General features: G+C 42.5%; 2 protein-coding genes across 3 annotated transcripts in view; both read left to right on the forward strand.

Annotated features, from left to right (window-relative positions):
* Positions 1–1,971, forward strand: part of mta1 (metastasis associated 1) — a 44,358-nt gene extending 42,387 nt beyond the window's left edge. Inside the window, exon 18 of one of the 2 annotated variants that reach the window (XM_080512264.1) lies at positions 913–1,971. The gene's annotated coding sequence lies outside the window, so the exon portion shown is untranslated. The remainder of the gene's footprint in view (positions 1–912) is intronic. The other variant, XM_080512265.1, reaches the window with a different exon arrangement.
* A 16,263-nt stretch (positions 1,972–18,234) lies between these two features.
* Positions 18,235–18,831, forward strand: tmem229b (transmembrane protein 229B; the record flags this gene model as incomplete). Its single annotated transcript, XM_080512321.1, has 1 exon — positions 18,235–18,831. The coding sequence occupies one exon, from the start codon at positions 18,235–18,237 to the stop codon at positions 18,829–18,831; it is 597 nt and encodes a 198-aa protein (XP_080368447.1).
* Between the last annotated feature and the right edge of the window lie 1,834 nt (positions 18,832–20,665).

Below are 20,665 nucleotides of genomic sequence, written 5' to 3' on the forward strand. Positions count from 1 at the left end.
AGAAGACAAGTAGACCAAGGGAATATATAATCAAATGGATTCTAATTCAGAGAAACACAGAAAGGAGGCGGAGGAATTAACTTCGACAAACACCAACTGGCTGGAGCTGCGCTCAAGAGGAACTTTTTATTGAGGCGATCAAGAGGTTTAAGCAGACAAACACTGAATACAAAAGGATTCATGAAAGATGGGCTGAAACGTCAGTCAATCAAACTTTAATATAAAACACGTGCAAGTGCGGCGCGTACAAAAAGACATGTCTAAAAATACCCATCTCTCAATTTATTTGGAATGCTTAATGTGTCAAGAACCAGAAACGACAGAAGAAACACTTGTTACTTTATTAGTAGTTACAAGTAAATGTAGATACATTAATTGAATAGATTGAAAGGATTGAATAAAATGTGACTGATGTGACAGGACAGATTGAAATCAATCGGTGAATGAGGCTCTAACACTAAGAATTGTAAAACAGAATAATTTGTTTCAAAATAAATCCATGTTAATGTCTCTGTTTAAAAGGTGAGACGTACGTGTCGATCCTCTTGATTTCTAAGGCCCCGTTAACGCGACGACGTTTCCAAGTGAAAGCGCGAAACTTTGATTGTGTTTCAGAGCCACTGAAAACACAACTTTTTAAAAACGCTCCGCGGAAATAGGCGAAAACGATCATCTCTGAAAGCGCTGGGGCTCTGTCACCCGTGTCGACGCCGCTCGACAGTAACATTTCCCTCTGTGTGTGTGTGTGTGTGTGTGTGTGTGTGTGTGTGTGTGTGTGTGTGTGTGTGTGTGTGTGTGTGTGTGTGTGTGTGTGTGTGTGTGTGTGTGTGTGTGTGTGTGTGTGTGTGTGTGTGTGTGTGTGTGTGTGTGTGTGTGTGTGTGTGTGTGTGTGTGTGTGTTTTCCTTTGGCAGCAGAAGGAGGCAGAATGGAAAAGGCTTTTTCCACTAGAACCATGGCTGAGGGCAGCTGAGAGGAGTTGGGAGTTGAAAAGGAGGGACGACACGTTGGCCACTTTTCTTCAGCCGGCGCGTCCGTCAGGCTGCCGACGAGCAGCGCATTAAAGGATCCGCGTGGCTGCGGTCGATCCCGAGACGAGCCTGACTGTACAGGACTGTGTTTATTACTTACATTTCTCGTTATTACTGTCTTTGTAATTATTGTTATTGTTATTATAATTTTTTTTTTTGTTTTTTGTTTTTTGTTTTGTTTTTTTACCAACTATAACTCAGCTTATTGTTTGTCGATCAAACGGTGGAACTTGTGAAGTTTCATGAAACCTGCTTGCAGAAACCCTGTGGAGAAGGGTGGAAGGAAAAGTAACATAAGCCACTTGCATCCTCTGTGTATTTCGCTCTCTTTTTTTTTTTCTTTTTTCTTTTTTCTTTTTTTTGTTTTTGTTTGTTTGAACGAGTTAAAAGTCGAAAAGGAGACGCACTTTTATTTCAGCGACACGAGTCCAACTTGTCTTTTGATTTCACTGAATTTGAACGTTTCTGTTGTGTGAGCCGACCCCAGCGCTTCGGCCAGAGAGGTTTAAGTTATTGAGAAAGACTTGGGTGATTTTTCTACCTTTTTCACAAGTATTGCATCTATGCTTCGATACTGTAATTAAAAAAGAAAAGAAAAGAAAAAAAAAACAGAAATTAATTGAGTCCCCCCCCCACCCCGATGTTTTTGGTGTCTGTGCACGGAGGTGAAAGGTGTCCAAACTTGCACTGAATGATCTATTTTCAAGCTGGTGTTTACCTGTTTTTCTTACTCACACAGGTATGCAAACAGGGTATATGCAAAATAACGGAAACTTTCCATTCCTTTATTGCTTTATATGTTATGTTATCAGTATTAGAAAAGATTTACTGCACAAACAAGAAATGTGTTTTTTTTTTTTGTTTGTTTTTTTTTTGTTTGGGTTTTTTTTTTTGTAAGCAAAACAACTAAAAAGCAGGAATGCAGTCCGCTTTCATGTCCAATCATTTGTCAGTGTGTTTATTTGACGTCCAACTCATCAACACTGTGACAGATGTTTCTAGAAAGAATTCACTCACCCTTCAATTTTTTTGGGGTTGTTTTGTTTTTTTTGTTTTTTTGTATCTTTATGCTAAAACTCTAAAAATCCATGGAAACATGTTTTTGGGTTGTTTTTTTTAATTGTAGATCTCGTTTTGAATGAGCACCTGAATGAGGAAAAACGCGACCTGTTCAGGGTGTTTCAATTCTTCACCTGTAGTCGGATGAAGTTTAAAAAAAAAAAAAAAAAGTAGAGGAACGTAAAGTGGGTACAAATACTTTCTGAATGTACTGAAAACGCCAGTCAAAATGGGTCCAGGTCCTGGAAGTAAAATCTGCTTAAAGACAATGTGAAACTGTCCGAGTCTTCTCAAACTTCCTTATATTTATATATCGGTGGTTGAAAAGACATTAAAATAGTAACACGTCAGAGTTTTGCTCGCCAAAAACATTCATCTCGCTCTTTACACTGAAGAATGAAGTGAAAATTCTTTATTAATCATCTCATTCACAAATACTTGGAACAGAACAAAAGGAAAATCAACAAGTGGCTCATAAACACAAAGATAAAGAATATAAGGAAATACACTTTTCTCCCAAGGTGCACTCTCAGGTGCAAATAAGTAAGAGCCTCCGATTGGATAATCGCTACGTAGGCGATTATCTTTCAGCTGGCAGCAAGTTATTTAACCCCAACTGATACAGGAGTGTCTCACTTGTTGACCAACCACGTGGAAAGATGCAGTGCATGGAAAAGATGTTTGAGAAGGTTCAAATCATCGGCATGCATCATGCAGAGAAAATATCCAAGGAGTTTGCAAAAACTGCTCAAATTTGATAAATGAGTGTCCAAATGCGTTGTTAAAAACTGGAAGGATCTTCAAGCCTTTGTGGGCGGTGCCAACATTATGCCCAAAACATGAGGGCAGCTGACTACCTAAATATACTGAATGACCAGGTTATTCCATCAAATGGATTTGTTTTTTTGTTTTTTTCTTCCTTAATGGTTTTGGTCACATTCCAAGCTGACGACTCACCGGGCTCAGATTGTGGTTCGGGGAACAGGAGACGTCTTTTTCACACATGTAATTGGCCGCCACAGAGTTGTTGATCGCGTTTAACATGTTAGTATGAAACAGAATATCAGTAGATCAAGCATGTCGATGGAGATCAGTTTTATTTCACACTCGTGCAGGAATGTGAAGATCTTTGGATTAAATTGCAGTTACGTCACAAATCACTATTTATTTGAGGATCACTGTATTTACAGTGAAAAGCAGAAGGAAGAGCAGAAGCCCCACAGAGATTCTGTACCTGCCTTTTAATCTCCACCAGCCAGTGTGATTAAAAAGACAAATAGGAGCTTAATTAACACAAAGAGGTACATTTATCTCTGCATTTGCTCCCTTCGCTGATGATTTTGTCCCAATCATGAACTCTGGAGGCTAAATCTGAAGTCTTCTGGTGTGTGTAGTCAGTTGCTCGTGTGTGTGTGTTCGTCATCGCTGCAGCTTCTCGTGAGTGTTGAGACTGAACCGGGAGCCAACAGGGAGTCGATCTGTCCTTGAACAACCGTTGTCGTCTTTCCAAGGGAACGTCTGACAGAGAGATAATGAGAGCGAGGCTTTAGAATGTATGCAAATCAAATCTGTTGTGGATTTTTAGGTGAATTGAGCAAAAATCAGTCAATACCATACAAGAGCTGGCGGAGGCCCCGGTGATGGTGAACATGGCTGAGATGGGAGATCAAATCACGAATCTTACAAATTTGCACGCCAACTATTTACTGTAAGACAACCTTTATACAGCCTCTTCTTGAAAAGTTGATATACAGCGAGGCTCAACCAGCTGAAAGCCGCGCCTCAATGGAAGGAATCGCTGAGAAGGTACGTGACGCAGCCAATCAGTCCCTTCAGGCCCTTCACAGGTTCAATCATTTGGTGGAGCAGCTTGGAAATTAGCCATCTAAAGTTTGGTGTCTTGATTAAAAAAAAGAGGTTTAGTAAGTTCAGTATATGCAAGTGCAGGTGGATTGCAAGGATGTGAAAGGGTTAATAGAGATCATGTGTGAATTGTGGGTAGTGGTTCACACAGCGTGTTCCTGATTCAAAGCCAATAGCTGTTTTTGTGTGGTGTTTGCATGTTCTTACTGCATTTAAAAAAAAATTTTTTTAAACAAGACACCGCCGTTTAGGGAAGTTTTAGATGAGATGCTTTACATTCTAGTTTTTCTTGCAGAATCCATTAATACAATTATGCTCCTTTTTCTTAGTTTTTTTTTTGACCCATAGATCTCAATCTGTCTGGTTTCAGCTTTTCTCGTCACCATAAGTGCTACTTTTCTGCAAGCGCATCAGAGAAATTCAATATTTCTTGAACCAGTGTGGACTCTTGCTCATCGTGGAGGAATTGCCCGGCTCCGGACGTCTCACTGTGCCACTGTGTGCGAGCTCCCGCCTCTCAACTTCATGAGGCTTTTCGGCATCATCTCCCTTTAATGTCCAGTATGAGTTGCATCTGGTCGATGAAGCGCCCGAGCATACAGATAAGATTACAGTAACGATCTAATGATCCAATAAAGTTGCTCCAATCGCCAAGTGATTGATCGCTCAAGGCTTGTTCAGAAGGGCTTCGACCACCACACAATGGATGTCACCATCTCGGCTGCATCTTGTTTTGCATCACATCATCTGCTTTAATTGTTTAGCACAATATTCCTGTTATTGTGCAGTTTATCAACAAGAAATACACTATTATTAGCGCCGGTGTGTCTGTTCTCACCCAAGAACAAACATGGCGACCAGCAAAGTCCAGAAGTGCAGGAAAACAACATGTAAATCCTGTACATTCCTTATAAGATCAAAAGCCTCCGCATGAGTGAGGAACAATGGTCGTTTGAACAATATGTTTGCTTTCTAGGAATTCAATGTCCTTCAGCTATACTCAGAAGTTCAACCTATTCATGAGCTTCATACCTGTGTCGCTTCATTTTCATACTTCACAGTTTCCACAATCTTAAAGAGTTGTTTTTAATAATTTCAACATAACTTACTGCCACCAGGGGATTAAACATTTTTATTTGTATATATTAAATATATATATTAAAAGAAAAACTACTTTTTGTTCACATCTTAGATCCAAAATATGACCCAGATCTTTACCACAATTACTTATTCCTTTACGTATTATCTGTTAGTCTGCCAAATTTGATCGCAATCCATCTTGATGTTTTTGAGGTATCAAACAAAACAAAAAAAAACAACTGCCTCCCAGTGGTGAAAGAAAAAAAATTGTCTTTTATTTGTCGATTCTGATTAACAAATCATGTTACCTCTGATGCTAATGATGTTTTTTTTACAGTTTCCTTGCTGATGTCTCCACTTGACTCCCAGGCACTCTTTCTTTCTTTCTTTCTTTCTTTCACTTAAACTCGAGGAAAAGTTGATATTGTCTTTGTCGTCCCACTTTTCACAAGGACCATCCTGGCGGGCCGCGGGCCATATGTTTGACAACCCTGGGTAGTGTGTGTGTGTGTGTGTGTGTGTGTGTGTGTGTGTGTGTGTGTGTGTGTGTGTGTGTGTGTGTGTGTGTGTGTGTGTGTGTGTGTGTGTGTGTGTGTGTGTGTGTGTGTGATTATTCCGAGGTTTTAAACCGACACATGCAGATGGAGGCTGACTGACAGAGAAACCCCCTCCGGTCCGGCGCACAAAGGGTTAAGCAGAGATGCACGAAGAGTGAGCCTGAGCTGCTGCAGTGAAGGAAAATGTGTCAATTTCGAGAGAGAGAGAGAGAGAGAGAGAGAGCCGTAGACAGCCACCGAGACATCCAGGACGATCACACCGGGGGATGCGCCTCATCAGCCGGCCTGTGAGCTTGAGGGAGACGCCGCAGAGCTCCGTCTGAAGGTAAAACACCGCAGAGGATGATTCATGGCGGGTTTTAAAGAGCTGACTCAGCGACACGGAGCCGACACGTTACTATTCATTCGCACGAGCGCGTTTATTTGTGCAGACCATTCCCAACTTGGCTCACCGTATATGTCAACATTAAATTGTCTTTATCAGGCGCGCAACTTGGCTGCGGTGCAAGCTGTTTGCTTTCACTTCAAGTCCTCTTCAGGTAATGTAAATAAAACTGTTTGGTGAAAACAAAACAAAAAAAAACACAAAACAAAAGAGAAAAAAAAAACACAGGTTGCGGTGTTTTATGATTCTGCATGTTTTGTTCACTGCACCTGTTAAAATATGGATAAGCTCAGATGATTTCAGCCTGCGTGCGTAAACGTGTTTTTTTTTTTTGTTTTGTTGATGTTGTTGTTGTTTTGGGATGCAGCAATGGCCCATGGACAATGTGAAGGTGTATTTACAGCTGTGTGAGGTTATTTTTTTTCCGGATGCTGTCCGATGCGGAGGGTTGGCGCACCGCACTGCTCCGTGATGCTGCATCCCGCATCCCGCATCGCGCAGCCCGCAGCCGCGCAGCCTGCAGCCTGCAGCCGGCCCGGAGCTTCCAGGGACTAAAACATGATGACTTTGGCCATCCAGTGTAATTACAGCCTGCAGAGTTCACGCAGAGAGTTACATTTATTCCAGTCATGCTCTCACTTTGTGCAGCACAGTTTGTGCCTGCGTTTTTTTCTTTTTTTTTGCCGAAAAGTTGCTGCCCCCTGCGCTGTTGGAGGGTTTTTGGATTATTATTATTATCTTTTTTAAATATCTCATCGATTTATCCCATATAAGGCCTGCAGTTCACTATCGTTTTAAGGGGGGGGGGGGGGGGGGGGGGGGGGGGTGGTGATAATCCCTACTGCCTCTGTAGCCTATATCCCCCTCAGCCTTTACACAGACCTGTATTGACATTTTGGACCTATTTATAAACCGTGCACCAGCCTCCACAGCAAGGATTCCCAAAATGACCCCGTAATAGAAACAATGATTTAAAAGAAAAACATTCCTCGGCTGTTTGGACAGTATAGCTCTAATCCACTGAAGGAGTTTGCTACCTATGCGGGAATGCAGGTTCTTACGACAAGAAAACAGTAATCCCCAAGAAAACGATATTTTGTGGCCTTAAATATACGTGTGATTAGGAAATACGGGTCAGGATGCCTCTGTTTTTTAACCTATTGCTGTATTTTGGTGACGTACAGGCACCATGCATGGGGATATGCAGAGGTGCAAGTAACAAAACACAAAAAGTCAACATAAATCAGAAATCACACTTGAGTGTGCCCATAATTTGAAATAATATTTGATAGAAAAAGTCACCCGGTCAACTCTAAACTCTCACTGCAGATACTTTGCCACACACAAAGTTATAATGTTTGGTTAAATGGTGAACTTCCAGTATGAAGCGAAAAGTCAGATGAATCTCCATATGTGGTCCTGCAACTCCGGGAGCTGTTATACTCCAGTTTATTTAATTTAGAATTATAATCTGTCTTCATTATGTTTGACATCTACTTATAAAATAGCTGTTTAGTGATACACTATCATGACTACTTCTCAAACATGTCAAGAAATTAAGCATTCTGTGATAGACGTCATTTTACAGGTTGTGAGTTGGAAGAAATGACATTTTTCCCCAACCTTTGCCTTCATACATAACTTTTTGTTACCAAAATCAAACTGTAAATCCAGATGTTTTGTTTAAAAAAAAAAAAAATCACATGCACTTCAGTTCTCTCCATCTTTTGTTTTCCCAAGTTCTGTTGCACTCAAAACCTTCCCAGAGTGGCCAGCATCAATTATGCATTGTCAATGATTGATTATAAAGCTTCTTTGTCTGATAGCAGATTAACATGCACATGCATCCCTCCATTAGAGGCATTACTCCACGATGGCCATGTCAGTAAATCTGCTCTCTCTGTCTCTCTGTAGCTGCTCCAAGATTTCTAATCTACGGGCTTGACCCACATGCTATTCAGGACAGAGGGCCGAAAGCTCCCACATCTTAGAGTCTGTCATTAAACTGCAACGGGCTCAAGAGCCGTGAACGAGTGTGAGTGGGTGAGGGGGAGGAAACACCAAGTACTGTTTGATAAGGGGACAGCAGAGAAAAGAATAGCCCCGTGTATAACAAGCACTGTTTAATGACGCTGCATGTATGTAAAGGACATGCATTTGTTGGGATGTGCAGCGCAGGTGAGTCGTACATGGGTTGTAGGCCGAAGCACAAACTTGATAAACGTTACCATGATTTTGTAAACAAATAAAAAGTGAGTTTTAGAGTCAATCGGGTGAGTTTGATGCTCCGGTATGAGAGAGATTTTATTATGGTGTCTTCTTCTGTCCGGTCTGCTGCCGAAGTCGCCTTAATCACTCTGCGGAGGAGATGCATTTTATTCCCTGTCTGCAGTCAAAGTAATTATGCAGAAGAGGAAATATGGAGCTGGACTTTTTCTCTCAAGCAAGAAAATCCCTCGTTCAAGACTTTATGGCTCCTTTCAAATGTGGCAGCGGTTTTAATGGCAACTACTATATCGTGCTGTTTGTAAGGTGAAGACTTGGAAGGTTTTGCTTCCACCACTTAGAGGAGCGCTCCTCCAGCACAACCACTCGCCGGATAGCCTGCTAATAGACGGAGGTGAGAATGGAAAGGAAGGATTCCAAAGTGTCGTCTCCGGTTTCATCCTCGACGCTCCTCAGCTATTTCTGTCACTTTTCACGAGTACAACCGAGGACGCCACTACAAATGTGTTCCAGGAGGGAGCGTGCACTCCGTCTGTACAACTGCTGACTTTTTACAATGTGCAGAAAAACAGCAGGTGACCGGAGAGCGACTGCGGGAATTACAGCTGGGTTCCTTTTACATTGCACAATGTGCACTCGAGGTCAGATTTTATCTGCCCTAAAAATGTTGCTTTTATTGGCACAAACTAAAGAAAATTGTATTATATAGCTGTACTTTAAGTCATGGTGGAAAGTGACTGTGTAGCTGACACACACATGATGTAATGTGGGGACTAATCACAGCCTGCTTCTTTAATGTAATTTTTAATGTAAATAGCTCATTTCTACCCTGGTTATTAGTTTATTGCACTTTGGTGTATAAAATGGCACTTTCATGATCAAATCTCACCGAAACCTTAAATCACATTTGAATAATATTTCATTTGGATGTAATATAGGAGACAATATTTAAGACTTGATATTTCAAAGCAATTTTTCTTTTTGTTTCAACTAAGTTGCAACAACCGCCATTTAAAAAGAAAAAGAAAAAGACTCGGCCAATGTCATAAAATTCCTCTCCCATTTTCCTCCCACTATATTGAGTGAAGAAGTGATACAACCTTTATTTTGACAGGTTAATGCATGCAAGTCTCAGTACTGATGCATCTCCCTTTCTGCATTATAGACAAACACAAACCTCTTATGACCTCAGGCGTCGTGTCTTTCAGATCAATACATTTCGGATACAAACTTTTTAAAGTGCAGACTGTTTACTCACAGCCTTCTTCCTCCTCCTCCTCCTCCTCCTCCTCCTCCTCCTCCTCCTCAGTTTGCTGTCACCTTGCGGATAAAGTAAGGATGCCACTCCTATAAAGTTATATGAGTCTCTGCTGGTGGCATCTAGCCTTTTAGCCTCAGCTGGGGTGGCTGACGCTAAAGTTCCACTTTGACAAGTTCCACTTTTATGTATTTGTTGAATTGTTTTTAATCTTTTATTTTTTTAAATCATAAACTCTGGAATTAAATAAGCATCATGTCAAATTTGCCAATTCTGCATCATGAAACCAATTTTATGATGCAGAATTTCATTTTTTACTGGCTGTAAATAGTCACTACGATAAAAACTAACTTAATTAGTGTTTAGAAAATATATAATCAATAAAAAGATAAAAGTAAAATAGTTAGCTCCAAAAATGCTGATCAAAATGTTTGAATGCACATTAGAATTGAAAAGTTGTAACTTGTGATTTTGAAAGCAGTTGGATAGATTTCATAGGCAAAACTACACACTTTGAAAAATACTCGTGAAAATACTCAAAACTAATACTTCAATTCTTTATGTCCGCCTCTGCCTTCAACTTTCATGCGATATAAATCAAACAAAAGTGACGTTAACTGTGTCAAAGCGGCTATTTGTCTCTGCGTCCTCTGAGGTTACACACCATCAGTCTTCATCCATTCCTGAATCAAAAGATACATTATCAGACTTTTTTCTTGGAGAATTAAAAAAAAAAATCACCTTTATCTTCAACTAACTTGAGTATTTTCTGAGACAGAAGTGCAAAAACAAGTAGTTGCAGCTCGTGTCTTAAAAACAAAGACGGCATGAGTCATGGCACGAGGCTCGCTTTGCTCTGATGACACATTTCAAGATGAGCTCAACACATGAAAGCAAAACTAATGAACATCATTCCACGTGTTGGCTTGTGGCCTGCTGTGGAATAATCTAAACATTATACAAGCTACTCTAAAAGATATTCTCTGCTTTCTGGTAATTGTTTGAATATTCAAGATCGTGATCGTTGTCGTGAGGAAACATGCATGTGAAAACCTGTCAGGTGTGACTTTATGGACGTGAAAGGGTTAATCGTGTCCAGAGTGTTCTCTCTCTTCAAGATGCCCCCCCCCCGCCCCTCCCTGCTTTTATATTTTTTCAATTCCACTTTCCAATCCCAAATGCTTGTAATTTGACTCCAGCCTCATCTTGCCAGCTGCCACCGTGCCGGGAGCAGATTACTCTCAAAGAAATTGGTGTCAGCTCGCGGGGATCTGGTCCAATCCCAGGATTAACTTCACATGTGGGTAAATACGATATCTGACATGTTCACTGGGTTCACAATCAGACTGCAACGTCGGATACGTGATATACACAGTTTGATAAAGCAGAAGAGGTTCTCTATGAAATTCCTATTCCCCCATTGTGTTTATTGGGTCACTCAGCCGGCTTTCCATCAGATAATGTTGGACTGTGGTTGAGGTTTGCAAAAAGGATTTTCTTTGGATAAATGCATGTTTGTGCACACAAAATGCATGTTTGTGCAAAAAAAAAAAACAACCAAAAAACAACACAACTTTAATTGTTAGACTTTAATAATCAAGAAATTTTATTTTTAAATATAAATTCTTAGATGAGTATGATTTTGGTCAATCTTAACCTTTGAAATTCATTCTTTTTTAATATATCGATTGCCTAAAATAGCATTTATTAAGTTTAAGAAGTCACGAAGGTAAAGAAAAACCTTTAATTTGAGAATTGTAAAATTCCTATTAAAATATATTCTAATAGATGCCTTATAAAGTGTTAAGAGAAAAATCTAAAACGTATTAGTGCAAATAGAATTGAATAATCGCTCCATGTGGTCAGTCGTGGGTCAGGCGGCAGAGCCGGTTGTTTTCCAATCCCAAGATTGTTCGATCTTTGTGTGAATCCTGAAGAGCGACGCTGAACCTCAAATTGCTTCCAAAGCAGAGCGAGCTGTTTTGCATGAACGCGTGACTGAGGAGGCTGTGATCAATTCTATGATGTTTTTTTTCCCCCTTTCCTTTTAGCTGCTGCAACACCTTCGGTTTCCACCGGTGTCTACAAACAAGCGCAATGCATGGAACGCCTTTAAGACACAAGTTTTACAAATATTTAATGACCCCGTCTCCCGGCGATGTTTTCCTCCCCGCCTCCACGCTTCCTGGTGCATCGAACGGCAGCAGCCATGAGCAGTTCCGTGCACTCAGACGCGACTTGATGACAGCGGCTGTTCTTTTTACGCAGATTCAGGCCTTTGAGGGATATTACAGCCTCTTTTTTGGCCGCGGCTCCTTCTCGGTGAAGGGGGTGGGGGGGGTGATGAGATGTCATTAGGAGTGAGTGCCAGCTTGCTGTTTCAGGGATAATGGACCTGTCTCTGCAATTGATCGCAATCAGTTTATTTTGTGCTGCCTCGGAAACTTCTCCCGCTTCTCCACCCTCGACCAGACATCCACAACCTCCGTCATGGCCCGTCCTCGTCCGTCTTGCAGGTTCCTAATGTCAAAGCAAGGCTGAAGCCCTTCAGTGTCAAGTCTGCATGTTCTTCCTTTATGTGCAGTGCAAAAACCTACATTTCAGATACAACGACTTGCACTCAGAGGTGTAAATGTGAGTATCAAATGACATACTTGTTTGATATTTGGAGATTCTCAATCGTTAATAGGTGGGATTATGTGTTTCCCTTTATGAGCCTGATGTACCCTGCTTCTCGTCTATTTTAAGAGAGCAGCAGCTCCAGTTTACCCTTAAATGGACAGGGTATAGAAAATGGATGACTTTGTGCTCACTGCTCCATGAATAATCTGAAACCGAAGGTATTTTAGTGACATAATAGACTTACACCAGTGACTAATCACTTGTGTCCTTCAAGGCAACAAGATCTATATGTAACCCTATATATCCGAAGCTAACGATATTTTCAGGAGGGCATCTGCAAGGTCATGTTTCTTGCGTTTCCCGGGAGTCAGGTTACCGTGCTCAGTCATATTGGATGATGGTTGGTTTTCTATACCACAACACTGCCGCCTCCCGAAACGACCTTCCAAAAGTCTGCAAAGGGATCTGAGCAGCAGCCGGAGAGACGAAGCACATGAGGGGAGATTATGTTTAGGTCTGGAAAGACATTCGACCTTGGCTGATTCCAACGTCGGTGTGTATTCTTCATTGTTCTCTTTGTTTCGCCAGAAGAGTTCAGATACATTTTCGACCAGAGAGGCTCGTTCTTATGCACTCTTACAAAGATGTACAGTTGTTTATTTCCGCCCCTTCAGATTAACCCCACCTGCTAGAATAGAGAGTACCGTTCTCACTCCGCAGCGTCCGTCCTGAGGTTTACAAAGCTCCGTCACATCTGCCAGTCTGATGAACCATCACACTGTGATGCTCCATAGCGAGGTTCAATAGAGCGCGGTGGCAAAGCGGGTCGCCGCAGCAGGAGCTGGCGGGAGCCACGCCGATCGATTCTTTGGGCTGATGAGAGAGCCGGCGGGACGGCGAGTTGGTGGGCGATATCCTACAACAGCTGCAACAACAGCAGAATCAAATAACAGCCAGTGAGAACTCTCCCATGCTGAGGCAACAGGTCGATGGGTGTGCCTGGATACACACCTCCGAAGGTTGGGGAGGGGAGTCCGGTCGGCTTTCGGGTTTTAAGGGGCTGACCGTGTAATCGAGGTAACCCCCCCGGTCGTTTTAGTCCAGCTTTTAGATGCGTCACCATCAATATTTCCCCCCATGTGTTCCTGTCAGCCCCCTGCTGTGCGCCCAACAAGATAAAAGTGTGCTGGAAAAAGAGAGAGCGGGCCACAAAGAAGGCCAGGGAACAATGCCCGGAGCGTCCGATGGGAGCTTTCAGCTTAATACCCCAACAACCGCCTTCATGTACTTCAAAATTTAGACACTGATGGAGACATCATTCTTTTCATGCTCGTCTGAGATGCAAAACCAATTATCATGCCTAAACTGGTGCATAGTAGAATCTCCAAAGTTTGATACAGTATATTTCAGACATTCTTATCTTATCTTCAAACTGATGAAACAAATGTGCTTGATGCATTTCCGTGTGGCGTTTGCATGTTCGTCCTCTTTTGGGATCTGGCTTCCATTTCAAAGCAGATGTATGTCACATGGTACAAACAGGCTCACTCGTGGATGTGGAGGGGTTCGAGCTCCTTGTGGCTCTGAGGTAAACAATGGACAGACGGTGTGTATTAATGCAGAATGTCAGGCATTTGCACGGCTGCATCAGTGCAACAATATGCCTGCTGGTTTGGTTCGGCCATTGTCTGGAGTTCGCATAAATGTTCTCAAACTGTAGCAGCACCTTTGTAGGAAGTTAATGGAGCTCCGTCTAATTTTGGCTCACATCCAGAGTGTGCTTATTCAAATGTTGACATAATACCTTCTCAATACAAAAAAACTTTGAACAAGCCTACATTTCTACAGTTTGTTTTTACACCATAATGCTGATTTTAACAATGCTTCCTGCCACAAAATACAGTGAAATATATATAAAAAGAGACTTCTAGTAGTGGAATTTCAAAGATTTAACTATGCAACTTGACGTTGATGCTCCAAAGCATCTTTCACAGCTGTATCACTGATGTTGTTCTTCTTATCTCAGTGTTGTGTTTATGTCTTCGAACATTCATTATATTGTTACTTGAGTGAATTACAGCAGAAGAAAAGTGTGTTATCTTTTGTAATTTTCACAGTTTGTAATGTTGTCCTACTGGCTCGAATGGACTCAATCTAAGGGATGTGCAGTATTGTGTTGTTCACTATATTGCCAGTAAATTTGTGAGATGTCGGGGAGAAATAAATAAATAACACCAACTCTGACAATGTGTAGGTGCTTAAAACATGAGCAGCCAAATACACGTGATGACAAGAAGCTATGTAATCAAGTAAAATCAGGTGATAAAAACAGTGATTGGCTTTCAGTTTTTTGTGTATTTATGTCAAATGAGAGGCCTAATTTATTCCTGTAGAACATAGTGTGTCTCTTCTCTGTGTTCTACATTAATATAAACCTGTAGTAAATATTGGTTAAAATTGATATCTGTTATAACTAAAAGTGAGTGTGTGTTCAAAGGAACGGAGAAGAGAAGGAAACCTCCCACATTTTTTTCAACCCATGCTGTAAAAATAATCAATTTCTGCTGGCGGCTCCTGCAATTTCGAGTTGACCTAACTTTACTTGAAAACCAGCATTTCGTTGTGAGTGTCGTCAAGCGCGAGAGTGTAAACGTCCAAAACGCCTTCGATTGTGAGTGTTGTGCCACACCAGGAATCATCTTCTCCCACGTCTTTTAATCTGTCAATGGGGTTTATATTTTTTATTTATTTATTTATTTTTTGGCAGAAGGTCAAGTGTGAGACGGCTGATTATCGCGGCCCAAATTTTTCATCATTAGCAGCTTAGTGGGCGTGCGAGTGCTGAATAAAAGTGTCTGTGCAGGCGACGGATGAGGAGAAGAGAAGGGAGAAATAGAGGGGGGAATTGAAGTGTGAAAACAGTAGGAGGGAGACGGGAGGCATGTGAGGCTTTGCTGAGAGATGGAAAGGGAGGGGCACGCATCAGGTGGGGAACACTGTGCTTGGATCTATTACAGGAGTTTGTTACAAAGCAAACGTATTATTGAGCTGATCGTTTGTTGAATTTGCAACAATGCAGAGAGTCTGAGAAGAGCTCAAGTTCAACGGCGCTTCATTATCCCACGAGGGGGGAATTTTGCGTAGCGGCAGTTTACATGACATAAAGGGAAATAACCAGAAATGACAAGAAGCAGCATTGATTAAGGAGTTTCTTCATGAGGTGATACTCGCCTATGTTCAGTGTCATCTTATCCAATCACTTTCAAACACAGGGACAGTTCACTCACTTGATTAACCTCAAATAAATGTTTTTGAACCATGTAAAGAAACACACGCTGGGAAAGCACATGCAAACTCCACATAGAAAGGCACCCAACCGGACTCAAACCGAGGGTATTCTTGCAGTGAGGCAAGGTCTAACACAGACCTGTACAGCTGCCCTGTACCGCTGCATGACCTGCCTGCAGAGGAACTCCAGAATCAAATGAGATGTGTTGTTATCTAAAAGGGCCATCACTTATACATTATCCAGTGAGATACATGATACAGCCCGTGAAGGTGTGAAGTGGATATGAAACATTTGCTGCTTTGATTCGAGACTTTGGGTCCTTTCTTAGTAGATTTAGCATTTTCTGCTCTGAGATCCTCGACGCAATCCAACGATATGCATGTTTGGTGAATTTCTGACCTTACACATTTGAATAAAATAGAAATAGGGGGAAATTCTTGTGTATAATTTTTTTTATCTCTGTTTAACTTGATGTTCACTAGAGCATCCCTCAACTCCAACGTGGAAGTCACATGAGCTGATTAAAAGGCATGGTACACCACCGACCCATCACAAATACAGACACTCACACACAAATACACACCGAGAGTAAATGTATAATCGTCAGTCAACCTCAAACACATGTTTTTGGAGTTACGGCAGAAATTAAAGTACCTGAGGAAAAACCACTTATGCACAGGGAGAACATGCAAGCCTCCACGCAGAGAAGCACAGAGTTGGACCGTGCACCTAGATTCCCATGACAATAACAACTTATTAATATTTCATTAATTCAAAAGCCACAAGAAGAAGTCAATTGTACTTGTGTATTTCTACGTACTTATTCAATACAGCACTTTGTGCAGACGGACTCACAATGTGCTTCACAAGCAAGATATCAAACACCGGGCAGTAAACAAAGAGGAGCAGTGTGGTTAAAAGACTGAGTGAGTGAACCCACCGACAGCACCCAGTTCTCATAACTGGTCAAGGCGTCACGCTCACAAGATTTACGAAGTTCTGCCCGACCCGGCCCTGCCCAGGAAGACAAGAAGGAGCCAGTTTCCCAGGGAGACTCTGAAAGGATGGTAGGGCTTTAGGGAGGTCAGTTGGTCCACTGCTGTGGCCGAGCTCCTCACATGAAACCCTTGTTCCTTGTTTGGGAGAAATGTGCTAATCCCTGTGGACCCACTCTGGGCCCCAGCCAGCCTTTGAAGACAAAAAAGATCCCCCCCCCCCCCACCCAAAAAAAAAAAATCAGCTTTTGTTCTTCAAACACGCGTTTGTACTTCTAACCTCTCTCCCAGCTTGTGTTTTACAGAGCAGTTATGATCCATTGTATAATGGTTACTGCTATGACACAGTTTCCTCTGGAGGCCTTGGGTATAATTCCTATGCTCCTTGGTTTTACCGCTGGTGTGTGTGTTGTTTTTCTTTTTTTTTCTTTTAAACTTGTTGGTGCATTGCTGTTTGGACTTATCACACATAGTGGGATAAGTCGAGTAGAGGAAGGATCCAACCCTGCGTGGGCCTTCCGATACCCGATACCGAAGCCTGTGCGTGTCAAGCTGCAGGATTTGGAAAAAGAGCACATGATGGAGGCAGTCAGATGATAAAGCTATACCTTACATAAGAACCCCCCCCCACTCGTCAGTCAGTAAATGGCAGCAAGTGAGGGAAGGTCCGCACAGTTTAAAGTGCTCTCTGGTCCTCTGGTGTCTGATTTAATCTTTCTGATGTCAGGAGAGTGTTTCCTTTCCTTGTCCTCAACTGAACCAGCTATGTGTCAATTAAAGCCGTCATCCTGAAGAATTTTGTTCTGGCCAGTTTGGTACAACTGTGTTCTGAAGACATCATGAAAATAAGAGAGAAGGCCATGTCTTCAGCTGTTTTTTTGTTTTCTTTAATCACGTTTACAAAAGTGCCCCTCGTCATGTCGTAACAGTAGAGGAGGAGTGTGTGGCCTTTCTTCAAAAAGTCACAAATTATGGCAGAGACATACCAGCTGCTCAAGGCTGTTTGATCACATTTATGTACTCGTGTAATTGTCTCCAAACTATCGCTGTCATCTACAGTTTGCAACGGTCATACCTGTTACATCATTTTATTTTATTTTTTTTATCATTGTGACTGTCTCTCTGAGGTATAAATGTTGCTGGAGTTTAGCTTTTGAAGCAAAAACGTAGAAATCATTTGAATTACCTGATGCTTCCCGTTGTATAAACCTTTGTTGTTGTTTCTTTTTTCTAAATGAACTTTAACAGCCGTAGGAGCTGAACAGAATGTGAATACTTTTGTTGTTGGACTCTATTCCTTCACTCATTTTTGAGCAGTTTGCCGTCAAAGACAGAAAAGCTGCTTGAGCGACGGTCAACCGCTCCATGACAAGTACATAGCTGTAGGTTCTTTACAGTGAAAGCTACACTGTGTTTCATCAGTCATTTAAATTGGCTACAGCAGCAGTTTTGCCTGAAGACTGTAACAGTACCAGGAGGCTGTTGTTTGCTGTGGATCAGGCATGCGTTTTCCAATGAATCGCCTCATTTGTTTGAGTTTCATTGAGCCTAAATGCATTAGCAGATCACAAATACATTACATGAAATGTGGCGTAGGGATTGTCGCTCTGGCCTCTCCGGCCTCAAACCCTGCTTTAATTCTGATATCTGAAACTTTCTTCACAAAGTTTGCAATGTTCTCGGACGTCTTTCACAATCCAAATAGAATCTGATCACGTTAACTGATGACTGACTTGTGCTGAGGTACAAAGTTATGTGGTTAATCTTCCCTGTCTACATTATTATAATTGTGTATATGTCAATCTTTTTCAACTTTGTTTTCTTTGACCCCCGCCCCCGTAGATCTGTGAGACGTACATCTTGTGAGAAAGATGGTGACCTTGGAAACCCCAGAAGCTCCGGTCCCTCTGACGGCGCTCTCGCGCTGGTACCTCTACGCCATCCACGGCTACTTCTGCGAGGTGATGTTCACCGCCGCCTGGGAGTTTGTGGTCAACTGCAACTGGAAGTTCCCCGGCGTGACCAGCGTGTGGGCGCTCTTCATCTACGGCACCTGCATCCTCATCGTGGAGCGCATGTACCTGAGGCTGCGCGGCCGCTGCCCCGTGCTGCTGCGCTGCATCATCTACACGTTGTGGACGTACCTGTGGGAGTTCGGCACGGGGCTGCTGCTGCGCCAGTTCAACGCCTGCCCCTGGGACTACTCCGAGTTCCGCTACAACTTCATGGGGCTGATCACGGCCGAGTACGCCGTTCCGTGGTTCTGCGCCTCCTTCATCGTGGAGCGCCTGGTCATCCGCAAAACCCTGCGGCTGCGCTTCCACGAGGGGCCCGACGACGGCTGGTCCCACCACCGGTCTGATGCCGGGGGCGGACGAGGAGGAGGAGGAGATGATAGGGGGACTCTGGGGAGTGGGAGGAGAAGAGAGGTGGAAAACAATGCTAATGGTTACCTTAAAGTTGAATGAGTCAACAAATAGATGCAAAGACAAAAAAGGAAAAAAAGAAGCCCCCCCCCAAAAAAAAAAAAGCCAGCTCTGCTACACCTCTTCTACCGTCCCCAGCCACTCTTAACAAGCAGGCTTCCTCCTTCAGTGTGTGGGGGTGAAGACACACCGCTGTGCAGACTGGGCTGGTGTGCAGAGGTGTAAAGAGCCGGAAAACAATTGCCGAACTGGGGGTTGAAAATGCCCAAATCACTCACTGTGTCCTTCACTGTTAGCACGGTGGCGCAGTGATTCTATGCTGCTGCTGTTGCTGCTGCGTTTTGCTGCATCTCATAATTCACCCATTTCCGTGTGGGGTATTGACGTCCCCGTCTTCTATAGCCCCCCCCCCTTGTTCCACTGACTCCAGCAGAATTAAAACAATTAAGAATATATCAAACCTGTTGCAAAGATTATATTCCTGTTAGGGATCAAGAGGAAGGAATTCTATTCCATTCAAGGGCGCATCACTTTACAATATAGCAAAACGCTTGCTGCATAGCGATCATGTTTAAAAAAAAAAAAAAAAGTAGCTGCAGTTGCAAAATGTCCTTAAAAATGTACATAATGTCCTTAATAATATTAATCAAAGTACTGTAGTCATGTAGCTACAAAAGGCTCCTTAAAACATCCCGTTCACCCAGAAGCACTGCGTCATGTGTCTGCTTATTTCATGAAGAATGTTTTTTTCTGCAGTCGGTCAATTAACCCACATTGCCTGGGGGGGTTAAAAAAAAAAAAAGTGCATGAAAAAAAGAGTCTTCCAAGCGTAATCTGCATTTTTTTTTTTTTTTTTTTTTTACGGAGCTCATTGAGCAGCCACACCGTGTGTCTCCTGAGTCTGCCTGGAGCTGGGTCGGCCCGAGCTGCTCTGCCAGCTCTCAGGGTCGATTGCCAGTCTTATTGTTCTGACAGCATGTCGAAGTGTCCTTGAGCAAGACGTTGAGTCCCCCCGGCGCCCCGCTCCCGGTGAGCCGGGTCCCGGCCTTGCATGGCAGCTTCTCCGCCGTCGGCGTGTGAATGATATGGTGTGTGTTTGTTACGCAGGCTAATATGAGAACACTTTAACAAATGCAGTCCATTTACCAGAACAGCAGGGAAGCCTTTTTGCGGATAGTTATGATCATGTGTCGTGACCATCAGCATAAAGCACCGAACCACTTGGTAATTTCCTTTTCACAGCTTTTCAAAGAACTTCTCCATGACGCACAGTCCATGTGTCCATTTTGTTTCCGATATGCCAAGGTCACATAAGCCTCGTTTCTCGATCGTCTTTTCCGTGGAAGGCAATGGATCTCCTCGTCAAATGACACATTTTACCTGTGAGTTGTTTGCCGAACAAATATTTGTGTTTTTCATTCTCCTCCTTGTTTTGTTTGACAAATGTGTGAAGGACACAAATCAGGCTGCACATTTTTGGTGTAAATGTATCAAAGAAACCAAAATAGAATTCGCCGGTCATTTCTCCCCTGCAGAAATCCTCCGTGGTGAAGAAATGATTTGTGCGACAACTTGTGAACAACGTACACAGGACAATACTCTCTGGTGTTGTTTCTCTCATCGTGGCGAATGTGCCTCTTTCTACTCTGGAGGTAGGAAGGTCGAGGACTGGACTCTTGCCTCCATTTATACAGGAGCTGACAGCAATGTGGATGTGGTGCTACTGGTTCAAGTATGTATTTCAAAAAAACAAAGGTTTATTTTAAGGTACCTTTGATGAAAATATGTGTGCTGAGAAGTATTTCCCAGCAGAACCATCCGTGTCATCTCCATCACAACACAATGTTAAATGAAAATAGATGAACTCAGACTTTTA

The sequence above is a fragment of the Blennius ocellaris genome, assembly GCF_963422515.1.
Source record: "Blennius ocellaris genome assembly, chromosome: 17".
NCBI classification, from domain to species: Eukaryota; Metazoa; Chordata; class Actinopteri; order Blenniiformes; family Blenniidae; genus Blennius; species Blennius ocellaris.